General features: G+C 45.4%; 1 protein-coding gene across 3 annotated transcripts; it reads left to right on the forward strand.

The window, feature by feature from the left end:
• The first annotated feature begins 524 nt into the window (after positions 1–524).
• Positions 525–27,812, forward strand: rassf5 (Ras association domain family member 5). 3 transcript variants are annotated; one of them, XM_076755487.1, is made up of 6 exons: positions 525–1,494; positions 14,284–14,411; positions 23,592–23,705; positions 24,263–24,596; positions 24,921–25,036; positions 25,333–27,812. In XM_076755487.1, exons 1-6 carry the CDS (start codon positions 657–659, stop codon positions 25,474–25,476), a joined length of 1,674 nt encoding a protein of 557 aa, XP_076611602.1. In that variant the 5' UTR covers positions 525–656; the 3' UTR covers positions 25,477–27,812. The 3 variants fall into 3 exon arrangements, with proteins under 3 accessions (XP_076611602.1, XP_076611610.1, XP_076611618.1); XM_076755495.1 differs by lacking the exon at positions 525–1,494 and adding an exon at positions 6,614–7,614; XM_076755503.1 differs by lacking the exons at positions 525–1,494; positions 14,284–14,411 and adding an exon at positions 15,055–18,070.
• Positions 27,813–27,930: the final 118 nt, after the last annotated feature.

Raw genomic sequence — 27,930 nt, forward strand, 5'->3', positions numbered from 1 at the left:
GACACATCTGCCCAGCCTTCTTTAGCACCTACAAAAAATATAAATAACTGATTAGAATAGATGACTTACAGTTGTCAAAACAGGTCTTTAATAGTTTACCAGATATTTTTTGAAACTTTGGAATAGTACTGACAGTTTAAAAACAGGGCACCTAAATACTCATCATTATTATGTTTCATGTGTCATACTTCCTTATCCAGTCTCTGGTAGCTCTCCACAGACTCTTCATCTATGATTGTGGTTTCTGGTTGATGCCAGTCTACTTTCTGTAGTCTATACTTTTAGTAACAGTGGTTTCAGAAGATTATTACTCTAACTATATTTATAGTAAAGGTCTGGTAGCAATAGTAGCAAACAGCTAACAAATTAAAATGAGTCATCAGAAATCTAAGTGTCGTTATCCAGTGAAGTACCGTTTAATAATTTACTAAGTAATGCCGAATCAAACCTACAGTATGAACAGGGGATTAGCGCGCGCTCCTGTCGCTTTAAATGAGAACGCGCTCGCGGCATTTAAAGCCGTCAGATCCCCTGCGTCACTACTACAGGCTTGTCGCGGGCGTGAGTTGAGTTTACATTCACAGCACGGACTAAAACACGCACTAATACACACTCCAAACAACCCGAACACACACGCATTACAGGGGAACAGGACAATGGCGTCTGCGAGTGTGGTGGGGCAGCACCCGGGTCCGCACAGGCTGGACTCGGAACCACAGCTCCTGCTCTTCAAACTGGCCGGCGGCAGGAAGAAAATCACTCTGCCGAGGAAATCATCCTGGGAGAAGATGATGTTCAGGAGAAGCTCAGGGAGCAGCGGGGAGTCCGGGTCGATAACTGCAGAAGTCGAATCGGAAACTCATCCCTTGTCTCCGGGACCAGCGGGAGAAACAGCGGCCAGAGGAGGAATGATGCCTGGTGAAGGATGCGGGGCTCCGGCCGCCCCTGCTGCGCCACGTAGCCCGGACCGGGACAGACAAGAGGACAGCACGGACTGCGACAGGCGTACCACAGACGGGACTCGAGGAAGTGGAACCGGGCACATCCCCAGGGACTGCAACAGCAACGACAGCTCTGACTCAAACCGTAACACAGGTGGTCGGAGGGGGACTTCACTCAAGAGGTCGGGCATCAATGTCATGCCCAGCGGATCGGTTGAACACAAAGGAGCGCGCCGGCACCGGGACGCGCCACGCGGGAGACGAGACACCTGGAGCGGAGACAACCGACATCAGAGCATCTCCTCAGTGCCAACACAAAGAGACAGCAGCGGTCTCCCGCTGGAACGAGTTACACAGGGCAGGACCGGAGTCGTCAGGCTGGCCCGCACCGAGCCTCCCCGGAGGGAGGCCTGGTCCATCTTTCCTCGAGGGATAGACCCCCGGGTGAGGGCAGAGAAGGGCGAAGGACACAGGTTCGAGGCCAGGGCCGTTACGCAGGACTGGTGTGACGCCTGTAACCGTCAGATCACTGCACAGGCACTCAAGTGTCAAAGTAAGTAGTTGTGGACTTTTAAATCATGTATTGATCTATCTTGAGAGTATGCTTGTGCGTGCCCGGTGAAACTGAGAGCTATTAGTACCCACTGGCCGTGTTTCACATCCTGTGAATCCAAAACATTTATTTTGATACCTACACACTTTTTGTGATCGGTTGCATTTTTTCATTTGAGATGGTTCATAACAGGCTGGGCCAGTGAACGCAGGTATGTCATTTGGTGACCTGGTACACTAGATTAGATTAGATTTTTTTTATGAAGGGCACAAGTAGCTGGGTGCTGAATGCTTCCATACTGGCGGTTGTGTGTTTATACACAAAAAGTGTGCGTGTGCCTTTATGAAGGAGCCAGCGTGACAGGGAAGGGCATTTCTAAGCATTTGCTCCAATGACAAAGCCAAAAAACCCTCCACGGAAAGCCCATTATCTTGTCCTTCCAGCTTGGCCTCCCAGAGTTCTCAAGCTGTGATTTGCAGCCTCAGCTCAAAGAGCATGGCAAAGACAGTAGAACTGATAGTGGTGCACTGGTGAAATACAGAAACTCAACAGAAAAGTCTGTAACACGCATACTTGTGTACAAGGAATTTGTCCCAGGAGGCGTACACATGTAATAGGAACACTGGAAACAGCATTTTTTTCATTGATTGCCTATTGGACTGCCCATTTCAGACCATTTAAAAGTTTACACATTCACTGAGCCTGATATCTCTGGAGTCTCATACCTGGCTGTACTGCTGACAGCTGCTCAGGCTCTGATGACATCACTCGCACCTGCACTGCTCTGGGGCACAGAGAGTTTGGGCCAAGCCAATTTGACCTGGCTGTGTGGAAATGAGTTTAATCTGGCTTGAGTATGTACATGTACACACACACACACACACACACACACACACACACACACTGGAGTTCAGCATGAAGAATTTCTTTGTCTGGTGCATATACTGTACATGCATGCTGTGTATGCATGTGTGAATGTGCGTGTGCTGCTGAGTTGGCATTGTGTCAGCAGCACTCCGTCACTGGGAGGCTGCGGCTGCAGAGCAGTCTGAGATAAAGCAATTGAGGAGAGGATTGAAAGTGAGGCAAGAAAGGGACCAATAAAGACGGACCGGCTGAAATCAAAGAACGGAGCTGAGGATGACAAGGAAGGGAAAGGATGGCAAGTGGTTGGAAACAGGGATGACAAATAATAGTGGAAAGAGTTGGAGGAGAGCTGGAGGGAGGCAGGGTGATAGGAATGAGTAGAGACAGAGTGCTAGAACAAGAACGATGGGGAGTAAAGAGAGCCAATGCGCGTGCAGGATAGGGGCTAAGAGCAAGAGTTTGTCCAGCACTGCAGAGCTGTCTAATTTAGTGTGCTATCAGCAAGAACTCAGTGGAGCGAGAGCAGCGATTACTGGAGCCCTATTCACACACCCACACACAGAAACACACACACACAGTCATGAGGTTTTTTACAACCTCAGAACTTCACTGAGTTTTTTTGTCCTCACCAGTCTCTTTATGGATCGGGCTAATTAGCTGTAGTTTCATGCTGCCAGCAGCTCTCCTCTGGAGCAAACTGCCCTCTTTTCTCGGAAAACATCAGAGGTGCGTGCGGTGTACAGTCATGGGGGTCACCAGGACATTTATGACAAGCAATACAAATTTTAGGCAATTCAGGGTATTTTTGTGGGGAGAAACGCAACCAAAACTGCCAAAATAGAAAGAGCACACACACGCATACACATGCACGCATATTCTCCTTTCAACTACACCCAGCAAATGACAGGGAGTGAGAGACGGAGGCCTCGCAACCATAAACAACCATCATTCTGCGTCTTTGTCTTGTTGTACGCCTCCATCCCTCTGTCTGTCTTTAATTTATCACCATCCCCGTATCTGTGTTGGCTTTGTTGCATATGAAGCTTATAGAGGCAGCAATGCAGCTCTTCTCTCCAGGGACAGGGACTGTTGTGATGTGGCCTTGCCCTGCAGAGGAATCTGTCAATCCAGCCAGGGCTCCCAGTCTCATAGTCTGCTGCTCTGTTGTTGTGTATGTATTCCTATGGCTGGCTTTGCTCCATGTTCATGTATTTTTTTTATCGTTATTGCTCCTCTTGGGATTTAGATGGGAGTTTGATTTGTGGTACGTCCATGCTGTACAGCAACCCCCCACAATATGTGTGCATAAATACACTACAATCATACAGATGAGAGCCATATGTGACGTCAGTCCCCAATGAGGGATAAAATAATGAAGCCAATGTGTCAGTCTGGACGTCTATGAGCTCTGTCTGCTTCACTGACACTAATCTGGACCCATTTAGACTAAACTAAATTTAAACTCCTCTGACATTCACTCTCCTCTGGTGTCCTCCCTTTTGTTATATTGTGTAGTTGCATGCACAGAAAACACACACACATACAGTATAATACACAGAGATAAATGCTATTATATATTTATTTTTTGTTAGAAACGACTGCATAGAAAAGTCCAACGTGTACCAGTTATATACATTTGTACAGAAGATTTAGGTTGTATCCTGTTAGTGGCTGTTTATCAGTGATCAGTGATTTGATTTGTCATTTCTCCATGTTGGGCTGCTGGTCAGGGAAGGCGGGAAGGAGGCAGGGAGTGAGGGAGGGCATTGGCAGCCTCCTTAATCCCAGCTCTGGGTGTCTCCTGCCTGGGATTATGTCTCAGGGATGGAGAGGTCGGGATTACAGACTGGCAGACAGAGTCAGACGTCAGATTAATATTTAATTACAGCTTTCAGAGAACCATGCTGTTGTGGCACCACTGCTGCGACACGCTGGGTTTGGTCCCCTCTTCTCCTCAATCTCTGTCAAGCAAAAGGACATGCAACTCTTACTGTATATACATAATTTCCAGTCACACAGTCTCCATTGAAACCTCATTGGGATGTCACTCAACCCTCCCAGTGTAGCATCTAATCAACAAAAGACCAATAATTGGTTTATAACACACATATTTAAGGCCATTTTCATCTATGAACGCATTTAAACCCAGTTGGAAGATTTGTACATGTGTAGTAATAGATCATTATAAATGAAAAAAGCTATGTTATAATCTGTTAAATGAACTCTTTACAAGCATGTAATGGCTTGAAGAATTGGAATTGGGACTCATAATAAACACCTAAATTTGTCCTTACATTTTCTTACAGCTACATTAGTGTGTTGTAAACCATTAACCGTGTGTATATGCTGCTTATAGGTGCTAAACAGGGAGACAAAATGAAGTGCTACCTAATCAAGAGATCCTTGGACACATGCACTTTCAGTTCTACAAATCACCTGCCAGCTACCTTAGTACAAGCTACAACCATTAGCAAGGTACTCCAGAGATTGCTCAAAGTGACATGTTCACTTGCACCCTCCCCCCCCTGTGTACTTTGGTTTGTTTCTGGTCCTGCAGGTTAGCCTGTATATCTCTGCTCCTTGTGTCAGAGCACTGTTGGACAAGGTGAATGCTCCAGAGATCAGAGCTCCTCCAAACTCTATTGCACAAGACTAGAAAAAAAGCATTGGTGAACTGCTAATGTGAGCAATGTTAGCTCCTGTAAACAGATGTGATGAAGCCCTCTGTGCTTCAATATTTGCAAGCGGAGTGGAGATGGTCGTTGTTACAGTGCATATGCAGCAGCAGATGTGGGGTTGTGTGCTGGTCACGGCGGAGGCAGGGAGGCATACTCGCATTGACACATGGCTGCCAGGAAGCCCCACATGCACACACCCAAACACACACAGACATTTGCCACAGACCTCGACAGTAACCCTCCCAGTGTATTCTTTATGCCCCATGGCATTCCTGATATCTCTCTGGAGGATGTTTTTCCCCTTAAATTCCTTCTCTTCCCTATTTTACCTCCTCCCCTGGTCTACAATGCAGACCTTGTCGTAGGAAGCCTTCAGCTGTTTCACACTGGCCCTCTCAGAGCTCCATTCACAGCGGAAGAAGAAAACATTGAGTAGGGTTGTGTTAAATGGCTCATAACCTTCTTCTCCCGACATACCAATGCTGCCGCTCTGCCAGACCTGCGATGAATATAGTTTTAACTAGACTTCAGCCAAAACATTCCTTCAGAGCTCAAATGTCTTAAGTTGAAAACACACAGAATCTGAATACAAGGCTGCATTGAACATTGAAGAAAATGATTGAACACGTCCATCCAATGACACTTCTATCATGTTGTATTTTCACTAAATTTTTTGCTCAGTTTCTTAGAAACAAGCAACATACATGGAGATATACCCAGGCCCACTGCTCAACAGTATTTGACCTTGATTTAAAAAAAGGAAGCCCATTGGATTAGATTTAGATTTATTGGTCCTTTTGCAAGGAAAAGTGTTTCCACCTTCCCTACAGCCTCAAGAATACACAAATACACCAAACTGGATGGAATACAAACAACATACACTCAAACTTAACATGCACAAACACACAAACTCTGCCTTGCAGTCTGGGTGTTCCATTCAGTTCAACAAAATGGAGCGGGCAGATAAGGCTTCTGTTTTTGCAGAAGGACCTGCACGGTGTTTTGCCCTCTCCTCACTGTGCATCGACGCTCAGCTGTATGTATGGCAGAACAGCAGGGATTTTCATCCAGGCTATATTTAGGTTGCCCTTGGTGGATAGTGATAGGAGGACTGCAGAGGAAGAGGTGGCTAGGGCAGAAAGGACGAGACAAAGGCATTCTTAAACACATTATTTGAGGGTGATTTGGAGATTTTGGATGAAAAAAAAGAACAACACATGATGTCATCCTCTGGGCTGCAGTGACAAAAAAGTGACATCAGAGCAGAAATCTTCTTATGGCATTTCTTGTGATTATGTCATACACTTGTGATGGAAACTGGTGAGCACATCCTGTTCCTCCAAACTCCATTTTAAAAGTAGGGCAGAAGAACTCCCAGTAGCTCTCTCTTTATCTCTTTCACGGCGCATATTAATAACTGCCGGACTGCGCATCACCTCAGCCTACACACACAAGCATCCATACACACACTTGAGGTGATGCTTGTCTGTCGATAAGATATGTCACTGTTGTGGGGTTAGACGGCATGACTGAATCACTTCCCCTCTACCAAGCTGTGGCGCTTCACACCAAGGAGACATAAAAGGGGAGCAGAGAGGAGGTAGTGTCGGTAACCACCTCTGCAGTGGTCTGTGACGCTTCGGCTTTATTGCACAGTGGTCCCACCATGTTCTCTACTGCTGAATGAAGGGTGCGCAGTCTGCTGCTGAGGGAACGGAAAGGAGAAAGGCTCCTGTTGCTGGAAATAGAGAGGTATAGAGACAGCAGGATTGTGTGGGGGTCTCTGTCTCTTTAAGCTGGCTGTTTGTTACTGCAGAGTGTGTGGGTGCTGCAGTAGAGACAGAGAGAGGGACAGAGAAAGAGGGGAGAGAGGAAGAGAGAGGATGAGGGAGCATTGATAACAGAAACGCTGGAGTGGAGCAAGTTGTGCAGCAGAGATTCAGAGCTCATGTCCGCATGCTGAGGTGTGAGGAAGACCGGTCAGGTGCGGACCAGAGGAGAAAAGTGTGAGGCAAGCAGAGAGGTGAGAGCATTAGGGAGTGTGTGAGGAGTACAGGTGGAGGGGTGGCAGAGCGAGTGGAGAGGGGGCTGTTTATTCGGAGCGTGGCACCGGTGGCAGAGTGGCTACGCTGGGATGGCAGAGGGGGGAACTGGGGGGGCTGGCGCTGGGGCAGTCCTCAGAGGGACAAGGCCAGCCGGGGCCAGGACAGGAGGGCCAGCGAGGACTACGCGCACAGGACAGTGCCCGCCGGATGGTGCCACCATGCTCCATCCATGGCACAGATAGCACCTCTGGACCCTGGGCGGGAGCAGGTGAAGGGGGAGACGGGGGTAGGGGTCGGGTCAGGGGGAGTTGAGGGCATTGGGGTGCGCAGGATGTTTCTCGGCCAGGTGTCACTGCATCTGGAGGAGGTCAGGGGCGATTCGGAGGGGGAGGCTGGCAGCGCCTGCTTCGGACAGGTGTCACGCCGGCTGGGACGGCTCCTGAAGAGGCTGCCCAAGTCTCGCTCATGGAGTGACAGCCTGCGGATCCTCCGACGATCATCCTCTAACGGATCTCTGCTCACCACCTCAGGTATGGAGAGGAGAATGGAGTGTGCACGAGTAATAAAAACTGGGATCGGAGATTTAGAAATTGGACTTTAAATCCCGATCAGTTTGGTTGTGATCGAGGTCAGTATTTTGTAAAAAGGGAAAGATGATGAGTAGACAGGTTGAGGCTGGCCTCGAAGGCCGGCTGTGGGCCAAAATATTTGGGTATTGTGTGCATCAGTCTGTCTATCTGTGAACTGCAATGCCCTCAAGCCCTGTTCCTCTTTGTCTATATACCCCCGCTCTCTATCGGCTGATCTATCCCCCTCGCTTTTGTCTAAGAGCACATAGTGTCTGTGTGTGTAAGATAGTGTGTGAACAGCGAGGACACAGGCTGCAGATTGGCTGTAAATGGCAGAATAGTCCAGTAAACAGGTCAGATGAAAGCAGTTGGATCCACAGTTTATTCTTGATCCAGAAACACACACGTACAAACACAGAAAACCAGCACAATTTCCAACTGTCGAGAAAAGCCCAGGTAACAGGATTATCATATTGACTTTCATATTTGTAGCAGGAATTTGAGATAAGAGTGAGCCTGCTGGGGGCTGCATGGTATCGATTTTTCCCATGTTTTTGCCAAATAGAGGACTGGCTAATGCAGTTTTTCTTTTTTTTTTCTTGTGTTTTGGTGGTGGTGGGGGTGCATACATGATGTAACATTAGCACAAAGTGTGGCTGAGCTAAAAAAGAGGCAGGGAGCAAAATGGCTGGGTGCTGCAGAATTATTGATTTCATTCACAGAAAGAGACAGCTGAATTAAAAAAGATGTTACTTCAGCTCGTGTGTGTGTGTGTGTGTGTGTGTGTGTGTGTCCTCCTGTGTAAGCCTGATAAGACCCTGACCAAACATGACTCAGGGAGCTGCTCATCAAGAGCTCACCACTCCACCTGAGTGACGTCATGTTGCAGCCTCAAAAGCTTCAGAAAGAGCATCAACAGCACGAGCGACCGCAGACAGATAATGGGTATTTTTAGATGGTGTTCCCTGTAAGGAAACCCAGTTAATCCTTGTGAGCATGAGCTGGCCCAAACCAGATTTCTCAGTTCCTCTTTTACTGCTTCTTCTATCTATTATTATCGTCTGTCTATGTCATAGTCTTTGATGATGCTGTCTGGAAGTTCCTCTCAGATTCTCTAAATAGCTAAAAATATAATAACTTGGTGAGTGTAGTCTCACTGTTGGAGGAGATAATGTATTTTAGCAGAGGGCTCTGAAGGGGTTGTGTGTATGTTCAAGGCAAAAGGTGAAACTGCACTGATTTACACATGAAAGCCAGTTTACTCATCATGAAGAGTGCTACTTAGCCTAAAAAACAGTTGTATAATGTCTCCTGTGGCTCTGAAGGCCTGAGTCAACCAAAATGATGCAATCAACTTGCATACGGCAAATGCAGGATCCAGTAGTTTTAGAGCTTCACTCCAAGGGACTAAAAGTCAGTGTGTCTCATCCTCTTCATCTGAGCATTTGACCAATCTTTAATCTGTCTGTTGTGAGTCCCCAATTTCATGTAAGTGCAATAGTAAATTGCTGCAGTACGCCTTTAATTCACGCTATAGTTAAAAACTACTTGGGAATATTAAGGTTTCTGTTGCACACATTTGAAAAGTGATGAAATTCATAACAGTAGAACACATTTTACTGCACTGGACGTCAGTGTGCTTGAGCATAAAGGTTTTTATAGCATAAAACCACTAAAACATACTGAACAAGCACGGTAATGATTTAATGTCCAGCCACTGAAATATCCTCATTAACTTTTCAGCTATATCCGTTTCCAGCTCACTGGACAGAAAAAGCCTAAAATGAAGGAAAAAACTAACAAAAATCAAGTGAGGCCTGGTTCTTCTGTTGTTTGTTTGCTTAATTTTGGGAGCATCTGTAGCTTGACAGATGGAAGAGGGAGACTAAGGGAGGGGGAGATAGAGATGCTGCAGTGATGGAGATAAAGAATGTCAGTATCAAATATGAAATTGTTGTTTGGGCACAAACACACACAGATGTCAAAGTGAACTGGGGCAGGTTTTATTTACGTTGGGAGAGATCTGACTGGTCATGTCTGATAGGACAACACATGAAATATGGATCCTGGCAGCTCGTTGAGTCAGAGTGTGTTTGAGTGAGACAAAAGCAGCTATTTTTGATTTATAAGCATGCATGAAAAACAAGATGAGTATGAGTGGCATGGTGTGTGTACAGTATGAGCTGCACAGTAGGAGAACATGGATAACTGCTCCAAATGAGCTATGATGGGATCAGACTGGCTAAAGCCCCCCAAAGACCCCAAAGCTGCTCTTAATTCCTTCGTAAGCCCTGCAGAGCTCCCTTTAGGTTCATTAGTGACCGTGTTAATATCCTCACCCCTACATTATAGCTGCCTTACCCCTATTTACCCCCTCCTCACCCAGACAAGGAGTAAATACAATGTGTCCCTCCCAGTGTCTCTATCTGGTGCCATGCAGACATCCTCCATGACCTGCTAATCTGTGTCTTCCCCCTCCCCTGTCTGTCACACACCCACTGTCTCACAGAAAAAACAAACCGCCCACATCCCCTACCCTCCAAAAAGTTACTGGCGATGATGCAGAAATGGGACATTTTTCTGGTGCCTTCGACTTCCAAGAACGACGGGAGTGGAAAGAAAACACAAGACAGAGATTTGAGGAGATAGAAAAGAGAAACATGACCGTGGAAATCATTCACTCCACAGCCAAGACAAGCTAAGACAATATGAATGTCCCCTTTGAGAAAAGACTTCTCGTCATTTAACAACTGAAGCTCCTCCTTTCCTGTCTTCCCTCGGTCTTATCGACCCGAGTGCAGCAGTGGAAGTTAACACAGCCACCACATATAGATCTTTATGTGCTGTAAATCCAAGCTCCCTCATCTCTCTCCACCGCGCTGATGGAGCTTCTTAGTGCTGTCTCTTTCTCCGTCTCTATCTGCATCATCGCCCCGCTCTGTCTGGAGGCGGTGTCAGTTTAGAAGCAGTCAGACTGGAATGATGGGATGAGAGACAAAGAGGGGGGGTCCGTTCAACCGTCCCCTGCTGTGGAGGAGCAACCGAGGCCAGTCTATCATGGCGACACATAACACCACAGCCCCACTTCTTGTTGAGACAACACACTCGCACAGACTCTGTGGCTTTGTGCAGGAGGAACACATGCTGATGAGCGTTTATGACTCAGCTTCATTACAGTCATCTCTCTGTGTCCTGTCCCCGCATGCAGGTGTGCATTTATGTGGGTTCACTGTCATCAAAGTGTCTCGATTTTATATTGGCTTTATTTAACCAGGAAAGGCCAGTACATTTAATATCTTTTACAGGATGTTGAGTCTGGCAAAGATTCACATACGCATGGTTACAACACATAGAAGTCAGACCTAAAATATGAAGAGATCAGAAGGATGATGTAAAATTTATACATTTCAGATATATAGTACTGCAAAAATGGAACCAGCGTGTTATAGTTGCCAAAATATAAAGGTGAATATAATAAAGACTGTAAAGTTTAATCAGCTGAAAGGGATAAAAGTATCAAAGTGCCTTAAAAGGGCAGCCAAATAAAACTCTCTATGAGCACTGACAGCTGGATTAGCTTGCCTTCAAATCACAGATACTTTTAAATATTTCAATGAGACAAGTTCTTGAAGTTTTTTGTGTGACTGAAGCACTTTCCAGTCAAAGGGAGCAGAGTACGTGAAGGCTTTTCTTTCTTGTTCAGTACAGACTTCAGGAAGAGAAAGCAAATATAAGGATTAAAGGGTAGTTTCCAGCCTGATAAAAATGAAAGTTAAATGGCACAGAAAAGGTGTACCAGTGAATGACTCTAACAAAACCTGTTGCTGCATTCCCATAAGTGGACCTGAACATAACTTCTCCTAAAAAAAAATCGCCCTTGCTGTCTTTAACTGAAAGTAACTTCCCCCTTTGATAGTCTGCGCAATAATGTACTTTCCACATAAAAGCAAAAGGGAAACCCCTGAAACCCCTTTACATGGATGCCAGAGGGAGATTTTTTTTCTCAGGCATAAGAAAGTCACACAAGAAAAATAGTCCTTTTTGCTGACTGCTGCCTTCTCTCGCTTTCATTCTTCTCCCTCTCGAGTCTCTGTGATTGTGCCTGCGTCAGCACGCCGGTGTGACCTTCAGAGCCCTCCTGTGTCACTGGATCACTGCTGCAGTTTCTCCAGCCGCTCCTTAACACTCACATATGCATGGCGCAGCATCCCATCACCTAAATACCACACCCACACACACATCCACACCTGCATAAAAGCAGGCACGCACCTAGAATGCATCAATCGCTTGAGTTCGCCTTTAGTGGCCATGAGCAGCACCGCGTATCTTTACTGTAACACCTGATCTGTTAGTTTAGAATCATGCAGCTGAAAATGCTGAAATGCTCATTTCCTTGTGTGTATCAACAGCACTGGGGGTGAGAGACAGTGTGTCTTATCAGTGTGGGAACGATCTGGATCCCAGGTGAACTGTGACTTGCTGACACTGGTGTATGTGACTTTAGGTGTGGAACAGGGAGAAGTTTCAATCTCCTCCCATTTTCCTTGTTCGCCCTGCAGTAATTCCTGCCTCCTGAATCAATTATCAGGAGAAAGACAGAGGGCAGGATCTTCTCTGAGTAAGCACCACCCAACACAAACACTGATTTCTGTCTTGAGAGTGACAGCAGAGGAAATTTAAAGGTGCCCTGTGTGTTTTTGTGCTATGAGCTCTTTCTCACCATTTCCACTCTCTCTTGGTGTCATATCCATTTTCTCATCTACCTCTCAACAAGAAAGCCAAGAAGCGAATTTCCCAAAATATTGTCTTTTAAGTATGACTGAATAGGGAAGCAAAGGCACAGTCAGTAATCTGGAGTGAGGATGGATGGAGTGCATGTCGACCAGCAGGACAGGAAAGGAGTTTCTCTCTTCCCTTCCCCTGCGTGCTTCCTTTCTTTCACTCTTTCTGCGTTGACCCCTAAACTGTTGTGAGCAGAGTATCCCTTATCTCAACTCTGCTCTTTCCTCAACACATCCCTCCTGTCAGCCAGGCATTGCAACCCTTCCCTCTCACTCCCTCTGTCAACCTGTCCCTGTTAACACACAAACACATTATGACATCTATCTGCCTCTCATAATACAGTGACCTCTAAACTGTCATGAACAAAGTCTCCTTTATCTGAACTTTCCTCTTTGCCACACACATCCCTCCTGTCAGTAAGCCCTGTCCTGCCTGCCTTTACTCTCTCCTCCTTGCCTCTGCTTCAGTAATCAGGCCTATTATATTACAGCGCCATTGCATTTCATGGAGCATTTCATTACCGAACAAGGTCTTTTGAAAATACCTCCAAATCCTGGCATGAAAATAAAAGTATTAATGATTAATCTGAGCTTTATAGCTAATTAATAACTAAATAACCTCCACACACGCTGCCTTCTCCCAGTGTGACCTCATATAAGTAGAGCTCTTCTTGCTCTTCAATGGTCATCGGGAAGCTTGTTGCCATGGTTACGGTGCTGATGCTGACTGTGAGCGAGGCAGTGATGTCCTTCTCTTAGCAGGATGCAGACAGAGGCGCTAATATCAGCAGACAGAAAACCACCCAGGCTTAGCTGGGCTCACTCATTCAGCACCGACTGCAGCAGCAACGAGGTGTAGCAGAAAACGCTGTTGGCTTCGAAACATTGTTGAAATTGTATGTTCTTATTCAGTCTGACTGATTACATGTAGCCTACTGTACGCTGTTTTATTTAAGAAGCTTTTCCTGACTCAGAGTCACCCCCCCCCCCCCCCCCAGCTGCGGTCCCCTCTTTGCCCGAGTGGTTTTAAAATCTCTCTTTTCTTCAGCATGGTTTATCTCACCAACACAGGATAAGTTAGATGTGAGGCTATACATCTCAGTGGAAAACCCTCTGGCCACAATAAAGTCAGCAAGGCACAAACAAGCCATGGCCGTCATTTGTGAAACCAACTGAAAATCAAAGAACAGTGGACTATTTTGGGAAGTTTTTGGGGGGAAGTACCTAAATCCATTTCTAGCTGAGCAGTAAGATGTAAGTTGACCACACCAGGGCTGCTACACTGCTACAGTTTGTTGGCCTTGGATGTGTCCCTCCATTATTATGATACAGTCTGACTCTATTACGTTATGTATTTGTTTCCATTATGATCTTTGCTCGACCTTGTACAGTATATCCATTATAGACTGAATAATGTGTCTGCACCAACATATCACATTTCAACAGTGGTACTTAGCAAAGTGTTTCCTGTCATCTGATGGCTTAATGAGATGTATAGGACTGGATATTCAATCTTAAATCAGCCTACACTCAAACACATACTGTCAGGTACCTTTTGTTAAGGAACACCCTCCCTGCAGTCCAGCACCTTGTACATGTGTGTCTGGCATTGGCCACAAGATGGAGCTAATTTTCTGTGTAAAGGTAGGTTTTGCATGATCATACATGTTGGATTAAATCAGATTTAGGCTTCCTCTTCATTTCAGGTGGCTAATCAACATCATGCTCTCTGACATGACGTGCTGTTCACGGTGTTGGATCAGCGCTTGAAGTTTTATACACTGTTTGTTAGCAATTCATCAGTCCTACATGCTTCTGTCTCTGATTGGTTTGTTTTTGTGTTCACCAGACTGCAGCTACACCTGTCACCTGGAGTGTGAGAGGGAGGTCCAGCTGGACTGCAACCAGAGGGACAGAGAACCTGAAGAAACTCCAGCTCCCAGAAGCCACTGCTCCTCCACAGCCCCTCAACACAAGGTGAGCGTTTCGAATGCAAAGCAAAAATATTACCCAGTAGAATTAAGAGGAAATAAGATGGTGTGGAGAACGACTTGTGGCATTTATAGGGGCACTGCTGGAGAGCGAATGCACTCTTCTGAGATTGGGTGCGTTGAGCTATTTATGCCTGTTGTTTTGCAGAGGTGTACGTGAGTCATGATTGGGTAATGGCAAGGTTCATCCTGCAGCATCTCTCCAAGCCTACACTTTTACATAACCATCCTCCTCCTTCACAGTGCGCTGTCCCTCCTCTTCCTCCACTGTCTACTTATGAATTTATTTATATATGTGCTCATTTGCTCTTTTTGGTCACAGAATGTTCCCGGGACAGAATATGTTACGTCACCAAAGCATCTGATGAGCCCCCCTCTCCCCCTCACCTGCCCTGTTGCTCTAATGGCCTCCCCGACTCTCTCCGCTGTCTCTCCCCTGTAATATGGGTTTAATTTATTCAGTGGTGGATCCTGATGTCCTCACTTCCTCGACATCTCAACATAAATAAAAGCTAATTATGTTAATCACTATGCTATTCTACCAGCTGTGTTAGCTCAAACTATTCTCAGATGTTATTGTGCTGGTGGAATATATTTAGTTGTCCATTATGGAAACATTTTGCATCAAGTTAAACTCAGAATCTATAATTCTTCATACTCTAATGCTGTATGAGCCACAGGCCATCCGGTGATACAATAATTATGTAAAATGCATCCCAAAATAGTGCTTCAGTCACTCTTTGTGTGTATGTGTGTATGAGCACCTGAGGGAGTGTTAGCCTGCCTGCTGCACTTGGCATCCCAGCCTCAGTCACCCACGCAATGTGGTCGACACACACACACACATATACACAAACACACACACACACTCATCATGCACGAGAGAAAGCTGGATAACCCCACAGGCCTGCAGCAGAATGTTGGCAGCTACTCTATGCACGGGGGGCAGATGACACAAAATTAGACCCCTGGTAGTGTGCCAGGTAGTACTCCACTTCTAGACAGCGTGAACAAATACACACAATCATGCTGCCCTGAAACCCGTTGATGGGAATGGTGAGAATTGGAGCGAACGAGGGAGGGAGGGGATAACTCAAATAGATTTTACCACATGCCAAGCAGCAACTCTCAATATGCAGTTCAGGCTGTTACTCCAAAAACACGCTAATTTCTTTCAATGTTCCACATTTACTGGAAAAAAACCACAATGTATATAAGTTATTGTCGAGTCATATTTAGCGTTACCACTAGTTCTTCTTCTGTCTGAGTTTAATGACTGTGTAGTTAAAGATAATAAGCTGAAAGTCAGATTCAAGTGAGAGATGATGATGTCTGTCTTGGAGGTATGTGAACTCTGTGACTAAGGCTTGCCTCTCTCCACACTCTTGTTTGGTACAGAGAGTACACTAGTGCTGCAGACAAGAGGAGATATGACAGTTCATTTCCTGCAGTCGTCTTTCTCCCCTTTTGCTCTATTTTATAGCTGCAGCTGTGTGTGAGTGTGTGCGCTTGTGTTTCCTTTCCCCTCTATCTTTACAGCTCCTTGTTGTGTGTGCATCAGCAAAAATTGATCCCCTTTTACCCCCAGTAACATGCAGCATACTGACCAGGCTTCATCGACTGGAAGCCTGCAGGAGTATTGTTCAGTGTGCATGTGTGTATGTGTGGCATCCCACCCCCTGCACGCTGCCTTTCTCCCATAGTGATTACATTGATGGAGGTGAGGAGCGGAGCTGCAGGTAATCAGTCTTTGGCTAAGTCAAACCTGACAGAAAGACACCCGATGAAAGGGTGACACACTGTCCCTGCGTGCTGCAGCCCTCCAGTAGCATATAGGTTTACCAGTAATCATGTCTGAGAACATTTTGAAATGATATCACACATGCAGAAATGGCAGGTGCAGACAGACACACATATGCGCCATCAATCTCAGCAGTGACAGGGGCATTAGCTGCTTTTTGACGAGGGGGTCACCGTTGGAGACAGAGGGCAGATTGTAGGGTCAGAGTCAGGTTAGAGGTCACTGTGATCTCTATCCAGAAGGCAATCATTCATTACTTTCCTAATCTCACCTTAAGCGCTGTGTCTGAGCCCTCCCCTCCACCAACAAACCAGCAGTGGCAGTGCAGCTGTGGAGGTCATGCTTTTTTTTCTGCTCTGCATCTGTCCTCTTTTGGTTTGGGTGTCGAAGCATTAGCTCTAATTATGGGAAGGTCCCTCATAAAAGCCACATGTTTACAGTGGTTGTAATGGCTTCTTGTGAACCAATACATGCTGCAGCAGAATCTGCCTCGGAGAGCAGCCATCTTCCCCAGTCTCCCTGCAGCTTCCTGTCAGTGCTGCTCTTACGTATGTAAAACAGGAGCTGTGAGGCTTCATATCTCTCACTCATCAGCGTTTTCCTTTCTACTTACCAATGCCTCTCTCTCTCTCTCTCTCTCTCTCTCTCTCTCACTCTCTCTCTCTAAGAGGAAGTGGCAATGCTCTGCAGGGTGCAGTAGCTTGCAGGAAGAGAGAGAGAAAGAGAGGGGAGGGAGAAGGGGGAGGGTGCTTGCAGGCTGATAACACACTCAACCACAGATGGTTGAGCAAGGCAAAAGCGGGTGCAAAGACTGACAGAGAGAGAGAGAGAGAGAGGGAGACCAGAGAGGAGAGGGAGGGAGATAGTAAGAAAGAGAGCAAGAGAGAGGCAGAGTGGGAGGCATCCATCTCTCTGCTTGTATTGCCAAAGCAACTGAGAGAAGAGAAGAGGGGAGGCAGTACAGGGTCTGTGACTGCCAAGAGATCTTCTGCCTGCTGTTTACTCTGGGCTCTGGGGACGGATGGATGCTCACTGATAAATGCCGGCATGACTGAGCTGCTCCCGCAAATGGGACTTGAATTGAACAGTTCTTCGTTTTTCTTCGCCGTGGGTCGTTACAGAGACACAGAGCAGGAAGAAAGCAGGATGTGGTATTGCATGCATGTCATTTGTGAGCGTTTGTTTGCGGGTATATCAGGGGCTCTCAGGTGAGCAGGGTTAACTTGAAACCAACCTGTAAGCTGACTCCAGGACACCACCGTGTGCCTATGTGTGTGTGAGAAGGTCAGGTGCTGTTTATGATCGAGTACGTGTGCGTTTAACCGCAAATAACCAGGTGGATATACTGTGTGGTGTGTTTGTGACACCGGCGTCAGAGCACACAGACAGGAGGAAGTGACACTTCTGTGCTCGCTCTTGGATTTCCTGGTCCCCTCTCCGGTGGCAGGCAAAAAGCCGAATCTGAGTCGAGTTCACCTGTCTCACCCTCACAGGTGGGACTTAAACTCTCTGGATGCATCAGCACAGGAGCACTGACTTTTTCTGGATGCGTGAAGGACAGTGTGATACGCGCAGACTCTGATTGTGGTTGAGTGTCACATCAGCCCGGCCTTTTTCGAAAAAAAAAAAAAAAAACAGCACTTCCTCAAGCCGTCAGCGTGCTGCCCCGGTGCCGGAGGCCATCTGTGGACCTCTCCATGACTGTCAATACAGTGCTGACCCCCTCCATGACCAGCAGCAACAGCATGAGCAGCGGGTACTGCAGCCTGGATGATGAGAGCGAAGACTTCACTTTCTTCACAGCCAAGACCTCGTTCTTCCGCGTTTCCAGGCATGCAGCTAAGGTACAGAATCAGGACAGCACTCACTGTGACAGATGACATTGTACGAGTAAGACAAACTCAGACGGGTGAGGTGGTCGGTGTTTCAGTTAGGCTGGGAAACAAACTACCATTTATATCAAAAACATGTCACCAGAAAGCAGAAGTGTGAAGAGGAAGTGGCGGTGTTTGTGCACGCTTAAGTAGGCCTCTAGGTGTGTGTGAATGCATGTGAGAGCGTAGGAACGGGTTACTGTCATACATCTGTTGTGTCACATTGATTTGCTGGCCTGTCGGGCCTTTTTCATCAACCTTGATGCCGTTTGGCAGCTCATTTATCATGCGAGTGGTGAGCATCATAGTGTGGAGACACTGTGTGGAGAGTTAAGACTCACTGCTGTGTAGTTACTGTGTTTGCTGAGCTTCAGTTGAGTTAATGATGTGAACGTGCTGCTTCTATAAAGGCCACTTCTCTACAGTGCGTGGGAGAGGTTTCCTTAGAAACAAAGCTGATACTTTCTCACCAGAACGTGTGTGTGCGTGTGTGCGTGTTTGTGTCGGGCAACCACTTAACTGTAGTGAACCATTTTCCTAGTTACCATAGCAACTCATGGTTTTGTTGGCACTGTACACACGTCCTGAGGTTCAGGTACTTCACACATTCATTGTGTCATATACTGTAACTGTAGCACGTTCAGGGCTCTTGCAGTGCAGGGTGCGAGGTGTTGCCTGCTCGCTGTCGAGGCTTGTCCCATGATGCTCAGTAGATAACTGAATGATCGTGGCGGACAGATTGAGAAGAATGCGTTTCTGGAAGAAGCCCGGAGATGACATTTGCAGTCATGTAAAAACACGGTCAGCCCTCGTCTTGCTGTCCTTGTCCTGGCAGTGCCTTTGGTGTCTGACTTGGAGAAGGTATAATCTCTGAATAATTGACCAGCTGTGTTGTCAGCTTGTGGAGTTAGGTTTGCTTAGACAGAAGGGTATTGGGGTTAGCTTGTCTGGGCTGCCAGCTGATGGAGCCTGATTTCTCTGGCACTACACAGCATGAGAGAAATGGTTTGACACATAGTGTAGCAGCACAGTCAGCCATACATAGAAGAGCGAATGGTTCTTACATCCTCGATAGTAATTGAAGCGCGTCCTCCGGTTGGAGCACTGACAGAAGCCCTGCAGTGAGGGTGTGCTGGGTTTTTCCCTGTGTTTGAATATGAAAAGGAGATATGCAAAAGATCTGTGTGGCACCCTGTGAAGAGAGACTTTATGATGTGTTTTGTGTATAAAAAAAGTAAAAGTGTGTCACTGTGTTAAGTCTTTAAGTCCATGCATGTGTGCTTTTATGTACACAGACACACAGGGAGATACTTACATTCATCAGAACCATGGAGTCCTCTTTCCTTTATGAATTATTTCCGGAGCTGAGCCTTTTGCTCCAGATTAGCCAGCCAGCTTTAATGTGTCGTGTGCATGTGTACGTGTGTGTGTGTGTGTGTGTGTGAGAGAGAGAGAGAGAGAGAGACTGTGATGAGCAGGGGGTACGTTCAGTTTTTTCTGGTCTGCCTTCTGATGCAGTGAACGTGAATGAGTAACATCGCTACTGGCCTTCATCAACACTCTAAAAAGCATTTTCACATACACACAGTATAAATCTGTACATCAGGAAACATTGGTCGGAAACAGCACGTCTATTTATACAACTTTACACGTACACAAGACTGCAGACTTTCAGATGGAAACGCTTTCACTCTGTCACATTGCTGTTTTTAGGGAGTAGTTGGTCATGTCATGATAAAGAGTGTATGAACAAAAAATAAACTTTATGTAAACCATATTAGAAACTTTAAATGATACGTAGCTATACATTACAAAGGTATAAAAAATAGTTAGATCAGCACGGGGACCAGATACAGCATCAAAATACTGTGAACATAATAAATATTTGATGTTTCATTCTTCATAATGAGTACATTTACATTTGAAACTCAAGTATGTTTTGCTGCTGGTGCATGAATGAGTCTCTGGACACGAAACCTTTGCGTGTAATCTTCTATTAAAGTGGTAATCTCGAGATTTCAGCCCTGGTTGATTTGGTGACAGGCCACATAATTCTCAGGGCGATAAAACAAACTATTGTTGTATTAATAAAAAAGTGATAATTGGCCTTTTTCTGTGGTCTGATGAGACATGAGTCTCCACACAGCAGGGCACAGTCAAACTGAAACGAGTTCGTTACCTCCCTGAGACTGTGGCTGCTCTTTCTTCTTCCATTACTTCCTGCAATATTTCAAACAGATGTCAAAAATGCTGAAAATGACTGTTGTCTTTGTTTTGGGGGACATTTTTGTTGAATGGCAGTGGTAAGTGCACAGTTCACTGACGAACACATTGAATTTCCTGTGACATAACAGCAACAACGTCCTTTTTGCTTTTGTTTAATGCTTTTAATGTGAAGCTGCAGCAGTAGGAAATACTTGGTTAGCATTAGCAGTAATTTAATGCAGGATTTTTTTCCAGGAATGTGGAGGCTGACACCCAGTTTGTGATATTGCAAACATGAATATTACAATCCTTTCATCAGCGATAGATACTGACCTCACAGACATTTATATAAATGGAAATCTTTGAGATGGTAACTTTAATGCAGTATACTAATTTGAAATATATAATTAGGTATCTAAAATATATACTGTATATGCAAAGGATCAGAGCCTTTTCACCAGTGTGTGTGTGTGTGTGTGTGTGTGTGTGTGTGTGTTTGTGTGTGTGTGTGTGTGTGTGTGTGTGTGTGTGTGTGTGTGTGTGTGTGGAACAGCCTCTGAGCTGTGAAATACAATTCGCGTGTGTGTTCTCGATTGTGCTTCTCCTCCTCAACACTTGACCGAATGAAGGCGTTTTGCTAACACATGCTGTTATCAATGTGTGTGTCTGTGTGTCTGTGTGTGTGTGCGCATGCGTGCGTGCTCATGTGTTGTCTTATTGTTGAGTTCTGTCCTCTGTATTATTTGAACATTGTTAGTTTAGCCCTGACAGCGCTCGTCATGTCCTCAATCTTGACCAGTTGTAATAGATCCCAGAGTCTAGTGTTACCTGAAGATCATGGTGTCAATCGCACTCACTCACTCACTCACTCACACACACACACACACACACACACACACACACACACACACACACATGCACACACACTTGCAGGTTTGACAGATGAAGTCAAGGGTAGGTTCAGGTTAATGAAAAGGTGGTCAGGTTATACACACAGACAGGTTTGGCACACGGTTTAATACTGACTCCTTTGCAGCATCGTTTGACCTCTCTTGTCTGATCTCATCACAATGAGAGCATCAACACTTACTCATGTCACCCTGAGGGGTGTGTGTGTGTGTGTGTGTGTGTGTGTGTGTGTGTGTGTGTGTGTGTGTATCTGCATGGCATGCGTACATATGTGTGTGTGACCCTTACGTAACAGTCCTAGATACCTTACACCCTTAAGCTGCTTTACATCTCTCTGAGTGTGGATTAAATGTCTTGGACCTGCCACCTGTAATATTGTTATGATCAAGACAGTGACAAATCATTTAGTGGGTACACTTCCTGTCAGGACACTGTTTTCTGGGTGAAAACTGGCCTGTAGTTGTCGTATTTGTGTCAGCAGGTGCATTGTTGTCTCAGATACCCCGGGCCTAGCACTGTGTATGTTGAGCGAATAGTAAGCGTTAAAATAAAACTTTTAAATGCAGCCAGCTGAAACAGAGCTCTGGAAGCAGTGATGCACTAAATGATTGTTGTGTCAGATTTTTTCATCCCTTCACAAGCGAGTTGGCCTAAAGTGCTACACCCTCAAATTTTAGATGTTTTCCTGTAACTATGGGGCAGACGGCACAACCTTTTCAGGGTTCGTGTCTCTCTATTTTCTGTCTTGCTGGTCACTGGCTCCCTCATGACCCGGCCCCAAAGTCCCAGTGTCCCAGGACTTTGTGGAACTCTCAGGGGCGGAAACTGCTCTATTGTCCTGCTCTATTGTCCCCTGACCACTCTCACTGGTATGCAGAAAGGGAGGGCAGGGCACTGCCTCTGATACATTTAGAAACTCGCGTACAAACACAGGAATTCCTGCAAGATTATTTTCACTCTGAGGAACTTTAGATGCAAGTCAACTCCTCCGTGTCCCTCAGACTCTTTTCTTTACCCTGGATTACACGCTGTGTTGATCCAGCAGAGTTTTATTCAATGTGTGGGTTTGAATTTCATTCTTATATGAATGTGATTACATCAGTACACTTACTGACTCTTTTTGAGTCTGTGGGGATACAGAACCAGTGCTTTAAACTCCTAATAATCAAATGTGTTTAAAGGGATTTCAGTCAATGAATTTGTAGCATTCAGTGATGATAAGAGCATCAGCTGCTCTCATCGTCTTAGCACCCCCCCCCCCCACCCCCCACCCCCATACACACAGTTCTGTCCCAGCATCCTTCTCCAAACCTCAGCATTGACATTTCAAATGTTATAATGTTATCACTTCCTTTTGCTGCCAGCCAGGATGAGCTTAACTACACTTATGCTTGTGTATGTTGTTTATTATCACAGGGTGCCTCAGTGTATACGTGCGCACACACAGAGACACACACGTACGCTTGCGCCCTGCGTTTGTGTTGAATGAAACAGTGACTATATCGCACAACCTGAGGTCTCCCTTCAAGAAATGATGTTTGCCCTGCATTCTCTCTCTCTCTCTCTCTCTCTCTCTCTCTCTCTCTCTCCTCTCTCTCTCCCCTCTCTCTCTCTCCTCTCTGCCCCAGAAAATGCAAACGAACAGGAGAAGGAAAAAAAATGCTATTGTGAGATAGAGAGGATGCATCCCACTGTACTATAAATAACCCAGTCAAACTCTGTGTTGCTAAGGCTGGCTCAGCAGCCACTCTTTCATCGTTCCTTACCCCTTACTCGCCTCTTTCACTGCCACCCCCTCTTTGCCTTCCTCCCTCCCTCTCCTCCTCCTCCTTTCATTGCGCCTTCACCCTCTCTCGCTGCTGGTCACAGAGGGAAATGAGTGAGAGCAAGAGGGAGGCAGCGCAGTCAATATCTTCGTGCTGTGATGCTGAATGTGTGATTTGCTCCATTCACAAGTATTTCCTGTCCCCATGTAGAGCTGCAGAATTGTGAAACCCCCTGAAGAGGAAGAGATAGTGTAGTGTCTATAAGATTACCCATCAGCCGCAGGCACAGAAGCAGCTGTTCTTCCTGAGCATAATAAAGATGGAGGATAGGAGAGGGAGGTGTTGTAGTTGCTATCAAGGGGAAGACCACAGAGTGCAGGAGGTGACCAGGATAACACCTGGTATGTCTGCAAGTCAGTCAGGCCACTTCTCTTTCTCTTGATTCCAGTGTGTTCAGATATCTGTTCAGAAACTTGAGCAAAGCAACAGAGAGCATTTGTTTTTTTGTTTTTAGAGGACTTATAGTGGATGCAGCACCATCTGCTGGTTGAAATAACCGTAACACTGATGCTGTCAGATACTCATACCCCTTCTCCCCCTCTGCCTTACAGCAGAATGAAGCAAAGGAGGAAGATGAGAGAGGAACAAAGGACCTGTCAGAGGAAGAGGTGCGGACAAGGATAGAAGAGTATAACACTCAAGTCTCTGAAAATGGGATGAATCTGGTGAGATGTGAACACTTGTTGTGGCTGGTGAATGTTCTGTGTTGTATAATGTCAATCTAACAATGAAAGTAGATTTTTAGAACTTTGAGAGAGAAACAGGAAACTGCGCTGGGACATTATGTAGAGAGGAATTACACAAAAATAGGAACAAAAGCAAACAAAGGTTGGATATCAGTGTGAAAGACATGAGAGGAACATGGTTTTCACACTAAATGATGTACCGTGAAGTACTCATTAAAGATGCACGATTACATCAAACTAAAGTACCTTTGAGAAACACAAGAAGAAAATATATATTTATATTTGTTGTTTTTTATTGATGAATATCTACATGTAGTAACTAAAAAGAGGGCAGCAGTTCAGCTTAGCTCAGGGAGAAACTTACTTTATTTACCATAAAGAAATGAGAGTGGTGTCAAACTTCTCATCTAACTCCTGGCAAGGAAATAAATAACTGTATTTCGTGACTGTTTCTTGAAAGAATTACATACAGCACATATTTCCAGTCCTGCTATGGCGCACAGATCAACACTGAAACGTGCTTCTACTCTCTGTAGGCTTCAGACGGATCCTACACGGGCTTCATTAAGGTCCACCTGAGGCTCAGTCGACCAGTCACGGTCCCCTCTGTGGAGGGGGCGGGCTCAGAGGGAGCATGCAAGCAGACGGGAAACCGCAATCAAGTCCTGTCAGAGTGCCAGGAAGTGATGGACTGTGGGCAGAGCGAAAAGAGAACATCCTTCTACCTACCATGTGACTGTGTGAAGCAGATCCACATCAGCTCTCTGACCACCACCAGAGAAGTCATCCAGGGCTTGCTGAAGAAGTTCATGGTGCTGGACAATCCCCGCAAGTTTGCACTGTACAGACAGACGCACCGCGATGGACAGGGTGAGGAAAAGACACCTAGTTAACGGCTCTAATGCTAGAGCCCTTTAAATATGACTGCATGGATTGATTTGATTGGCAGACAAAAGGTGATGCAAAATCAAACTGAAAAGATGCAAAGTATCAGAAAGTTAAATTCTAGTCTTTTACAGAGAAGTCTATATTGGTATGTGAATCTCTTGTAATCACCAACATTTTGATTAGCAACTGATTACAATTACATTTATTTTGTAATTTAAGAATGCAATGCTGTTAGATGTAACTAGTTACTCCCCAGCTCTGCTCATAGGGAGTATTGAATGATATGATCTTCTTTTTTACCTCCAGATCTGTTCCAGAAGCTTCCTCTGTGTGAGCATCCTCTTCTTCTGAGGTTGATAGCGGGGCCTGACCCAGAGCAGCTCAGCTTTGTACTAAAGGAAAATGAGACTGGAGAGGTGGAGGTGAGAAAGCACACACGCACACACGCACACACACACACACACACACACACACACACACGCACACACACACACACACACACACACACACACGCACACACACACTTGTGGTTTGCAGGTAGATTTGAATCTAATTTTTCTCACACTTGAATTTTTACATGCTTTATTTGCCGTGAAATGGGAATTATGCAGCCTGCTGAGGCAATATCCCAGTTTGATAGACATTCATTGAAGGATAGCAGCACAAACCAACTTTTCACAGTGGTGTAATAATCTGTTTTTCACTCTTCCTCCGACAGTGGCATGCGTTCTCTGTCCCTGAGCTACAAAACTTCCTGGTAATCCTGGAGAAAGAGGAGTCAGAGCGTGTGCGGGCAGTGGAGCAAAAATACGCCGTGTACCGACAGAAACTACAACAGGCCCTACAACAGCATGACCCCTGACCCCTCACCTGTTACCTTATGACCTTGCCCACAGAGAGACTGAACCTTTGACCTCTCCAGACCCTGGAAGCTATTCAGAGACTGGAGCCAGAGCTGAACTTGTCTCCACCCTCCACATATACACCCAAACATACAGTACATCCACACACAGATGCATACCCTTTCTCAGGACGCATGACAAGCCCCCCCCCCCCAACCACCATCCATACATCCACTCCCTGAGGAGAGAATCAGGGGTTGAAAGCTACGTAAAAGGCTACATGGTGTGTGGTCTGCTAGTCGATTGGACGAGTAGTGTTTTCATTGCCAAGGACACACACAAACACACACACACACACACACACACACACATACAAACACACACACACAAACACACATAGACAGAAAGATCACAGCAAGATCTGAAACTCTGACTTGAAATCTCATTTGAGACTGATATTAACCAATGGTGTTTTTAACGATTCCTTCTTCTTCTGCTACTGCTGCTGCTGCTACTGCAAGTGTTACTTATGCATGAGTTCCTCTCAGCTCATCCCCCTGCACATAGAGTTAGGAGTAAAACAAAAGGCATGATTACTTTTTTCAGCATCGTTTTGGGATGGAAGGACAATCACACTGAGTGTTCTTTTCTTTTTTTCTTGGAATTGATGTGTAAGGTTGTCACCAGATGTGTTAATCTGCTGGAATATAGGATCTGTGGATTTGTGAGGGAGGTGTTCAGGGGTCAGGTTTGGAGGCAGAAGGCTGCGTTTTGCTTTGGATGCTAGAACCAGAAGAAATGGAAGCATATGTAAGTGAGATCCATGCTCTGATTTTTTTTTTTTTCTCAGGGAGCACGCGTTGAGCAAAGAGAGAACCTAAAGGAGTAAAGAAACTGAATCCCACCCTTACACCACCACATCTGAGCCCGCTTTCTCCAAAATCTCAGTTGTTTTAATTTATTACAATCATTCCATTTTTCTCCTTGAACACCATATGAGAAGATGCTGTCAGGTGATTCACTGACAGAAAGTTCAATCAGACGCAGTCACCAGTCATCTCCTCACACACAGACCTAACCTCTCCTCAGACGTTCCCTCCCTGAATCCTGATCCAGTCGACCTTGCATGAACTCCTGCAGGTGAAGCCAGTCAATCCACATATCTTTACAGATTTTACACTTTATTGTAAAAGTGATCTTAGGCTGTTTTTGTATATGGGTTGCATTTGAATGTGAGAAGATTTTTACACCAAAGCTTAGAGGGACAGATCTATTGAGAGGATTTTAAAGGGATTTGGAAGTTTAACTCGTTAAAGGTGGCACATGTAAAAATGAAAGCAGCTTCTGTTTTTGCACATATAGATGCAGGTCACTGAACGCCTCTTTTATCTCCCCACCTTCCACCCTCAAAAAATATATCAAATTCATGATAATGGCTATGATGTACCAATGATGTGTTTGCAATGCATATTTATTATGTAGACACTGGAAAAAGGTTTAACTTTGTTGTTATTACGATGAATATTAATATTCTTTTGGTATCATTCCTACTGGTTGGTGTGTATGTTATTGTGCGTGTGCGCGTGTGTGGGCATGCATGTGCTCATCCTGGGCAGTGAGAACGATGTGAATAGTGTTTTATAATGAGTGTGTCATCGGCACTCCCTCATTTGGCCTCACTTATCCAGTAATGAAACATGCACTGAGTGCACGTGTAATATAACACATCACAACTGCAAATTTGGTCGTTTTGGAAAAGATATTTGGCATGCATGTATCATAAAATGAATGCATTTAACCAAAGCTATAAACATTTTCCACACCCATCTTCTGTTTAACATGATAGAAATACTGATAAGTGAGGACCGTCGTCCATAAGCACATGCTTCTCATTAAACCCAAACCTGTTTCATTTTTTTAACGCCGCCACCCAAAGCCCAGGCTGTTCCTGCTGGCAGTGCCTTTTGTTTCATGTGCCCCTGTGTGTATTTGGAAGGTGTGTTTCAGCACACAGGTGCCTGAGAGTATGGATGGATGCTTTTGCATGTGTGCAAATCCGTGTTTCTTGGGTGGTCTTGTAATTTTCCTTTCTTACCCCCTTAACACAATTGTCTCTCAAACAAACCCTTTGCGTGTGTGAGGGTGTGTGCGTGTGTGTGTGAGAGTGTGTGTGTGTGTGTGTGCAGTGTGTGTTATTTATTTCATGGTCCACCTCATCCATATGATATTATGTCAAGGATGTTGAGACTTGATGCTTTTTTTCAGTTTATTTTGTTTTAATTGTGTATAAATATAGCAGTAGAGCTGTACAGAATATCAAAATGAAATAAAAAGGTCATCCCTTTATTGAAATGTTCTCATATTCTCATGTCTCTGGCTTTGACATGGCTTCACTGCCTGCGTACATGTCTTCAACCCTAACTTGAGCAGAACATCACTTCAGGCAGGCCTTTATCACGTCACATATCATTTTT

The sequence above is a fragment of the Chaetodon auriga genome, chromosome 2, assembly GCF_051107435.1.
Source record: "Chaetodon auriga isolate fChaAug3 chromosome 2, fChaAug3.hap1, whole genome shotgun sequence".
Taxonomy (NCBI): Eukaryota; Metazoa; Chordata; class Actinopteri; order Chaetodontiformes; family Chaetodontidae; genus Chaetodon; species Chaetodon auriga.

What these genes read in the sequence shown, in the direction of transcription:
- rassf5 (XM_076755487.1), top strand. Translation starts at nt 657, where the DNA reads ATGGCGTCTGCGAGTGTGGTGGGGCAGCACCCGGGTCCGCACAGGCTG. An exon ending in ACAGGCACTCAAGTGTCAAA is followed by an intron (nt 1,495 to 14,283) that starts GTAAGTAGTTGT and finishes TGTGTTCACCAG; the next exon opens with ACTGCAGCTACACCTGTCAC. An exon ending in ATGAGACTGGAGAGGTGGAG is followed by an intron (nt 25,037 to 25,332) that starts GTGAGAAAGCAC and finishes TTCCTCCGACAG; the next exon opens with TGGCATGCGTTCTCTGTCCC.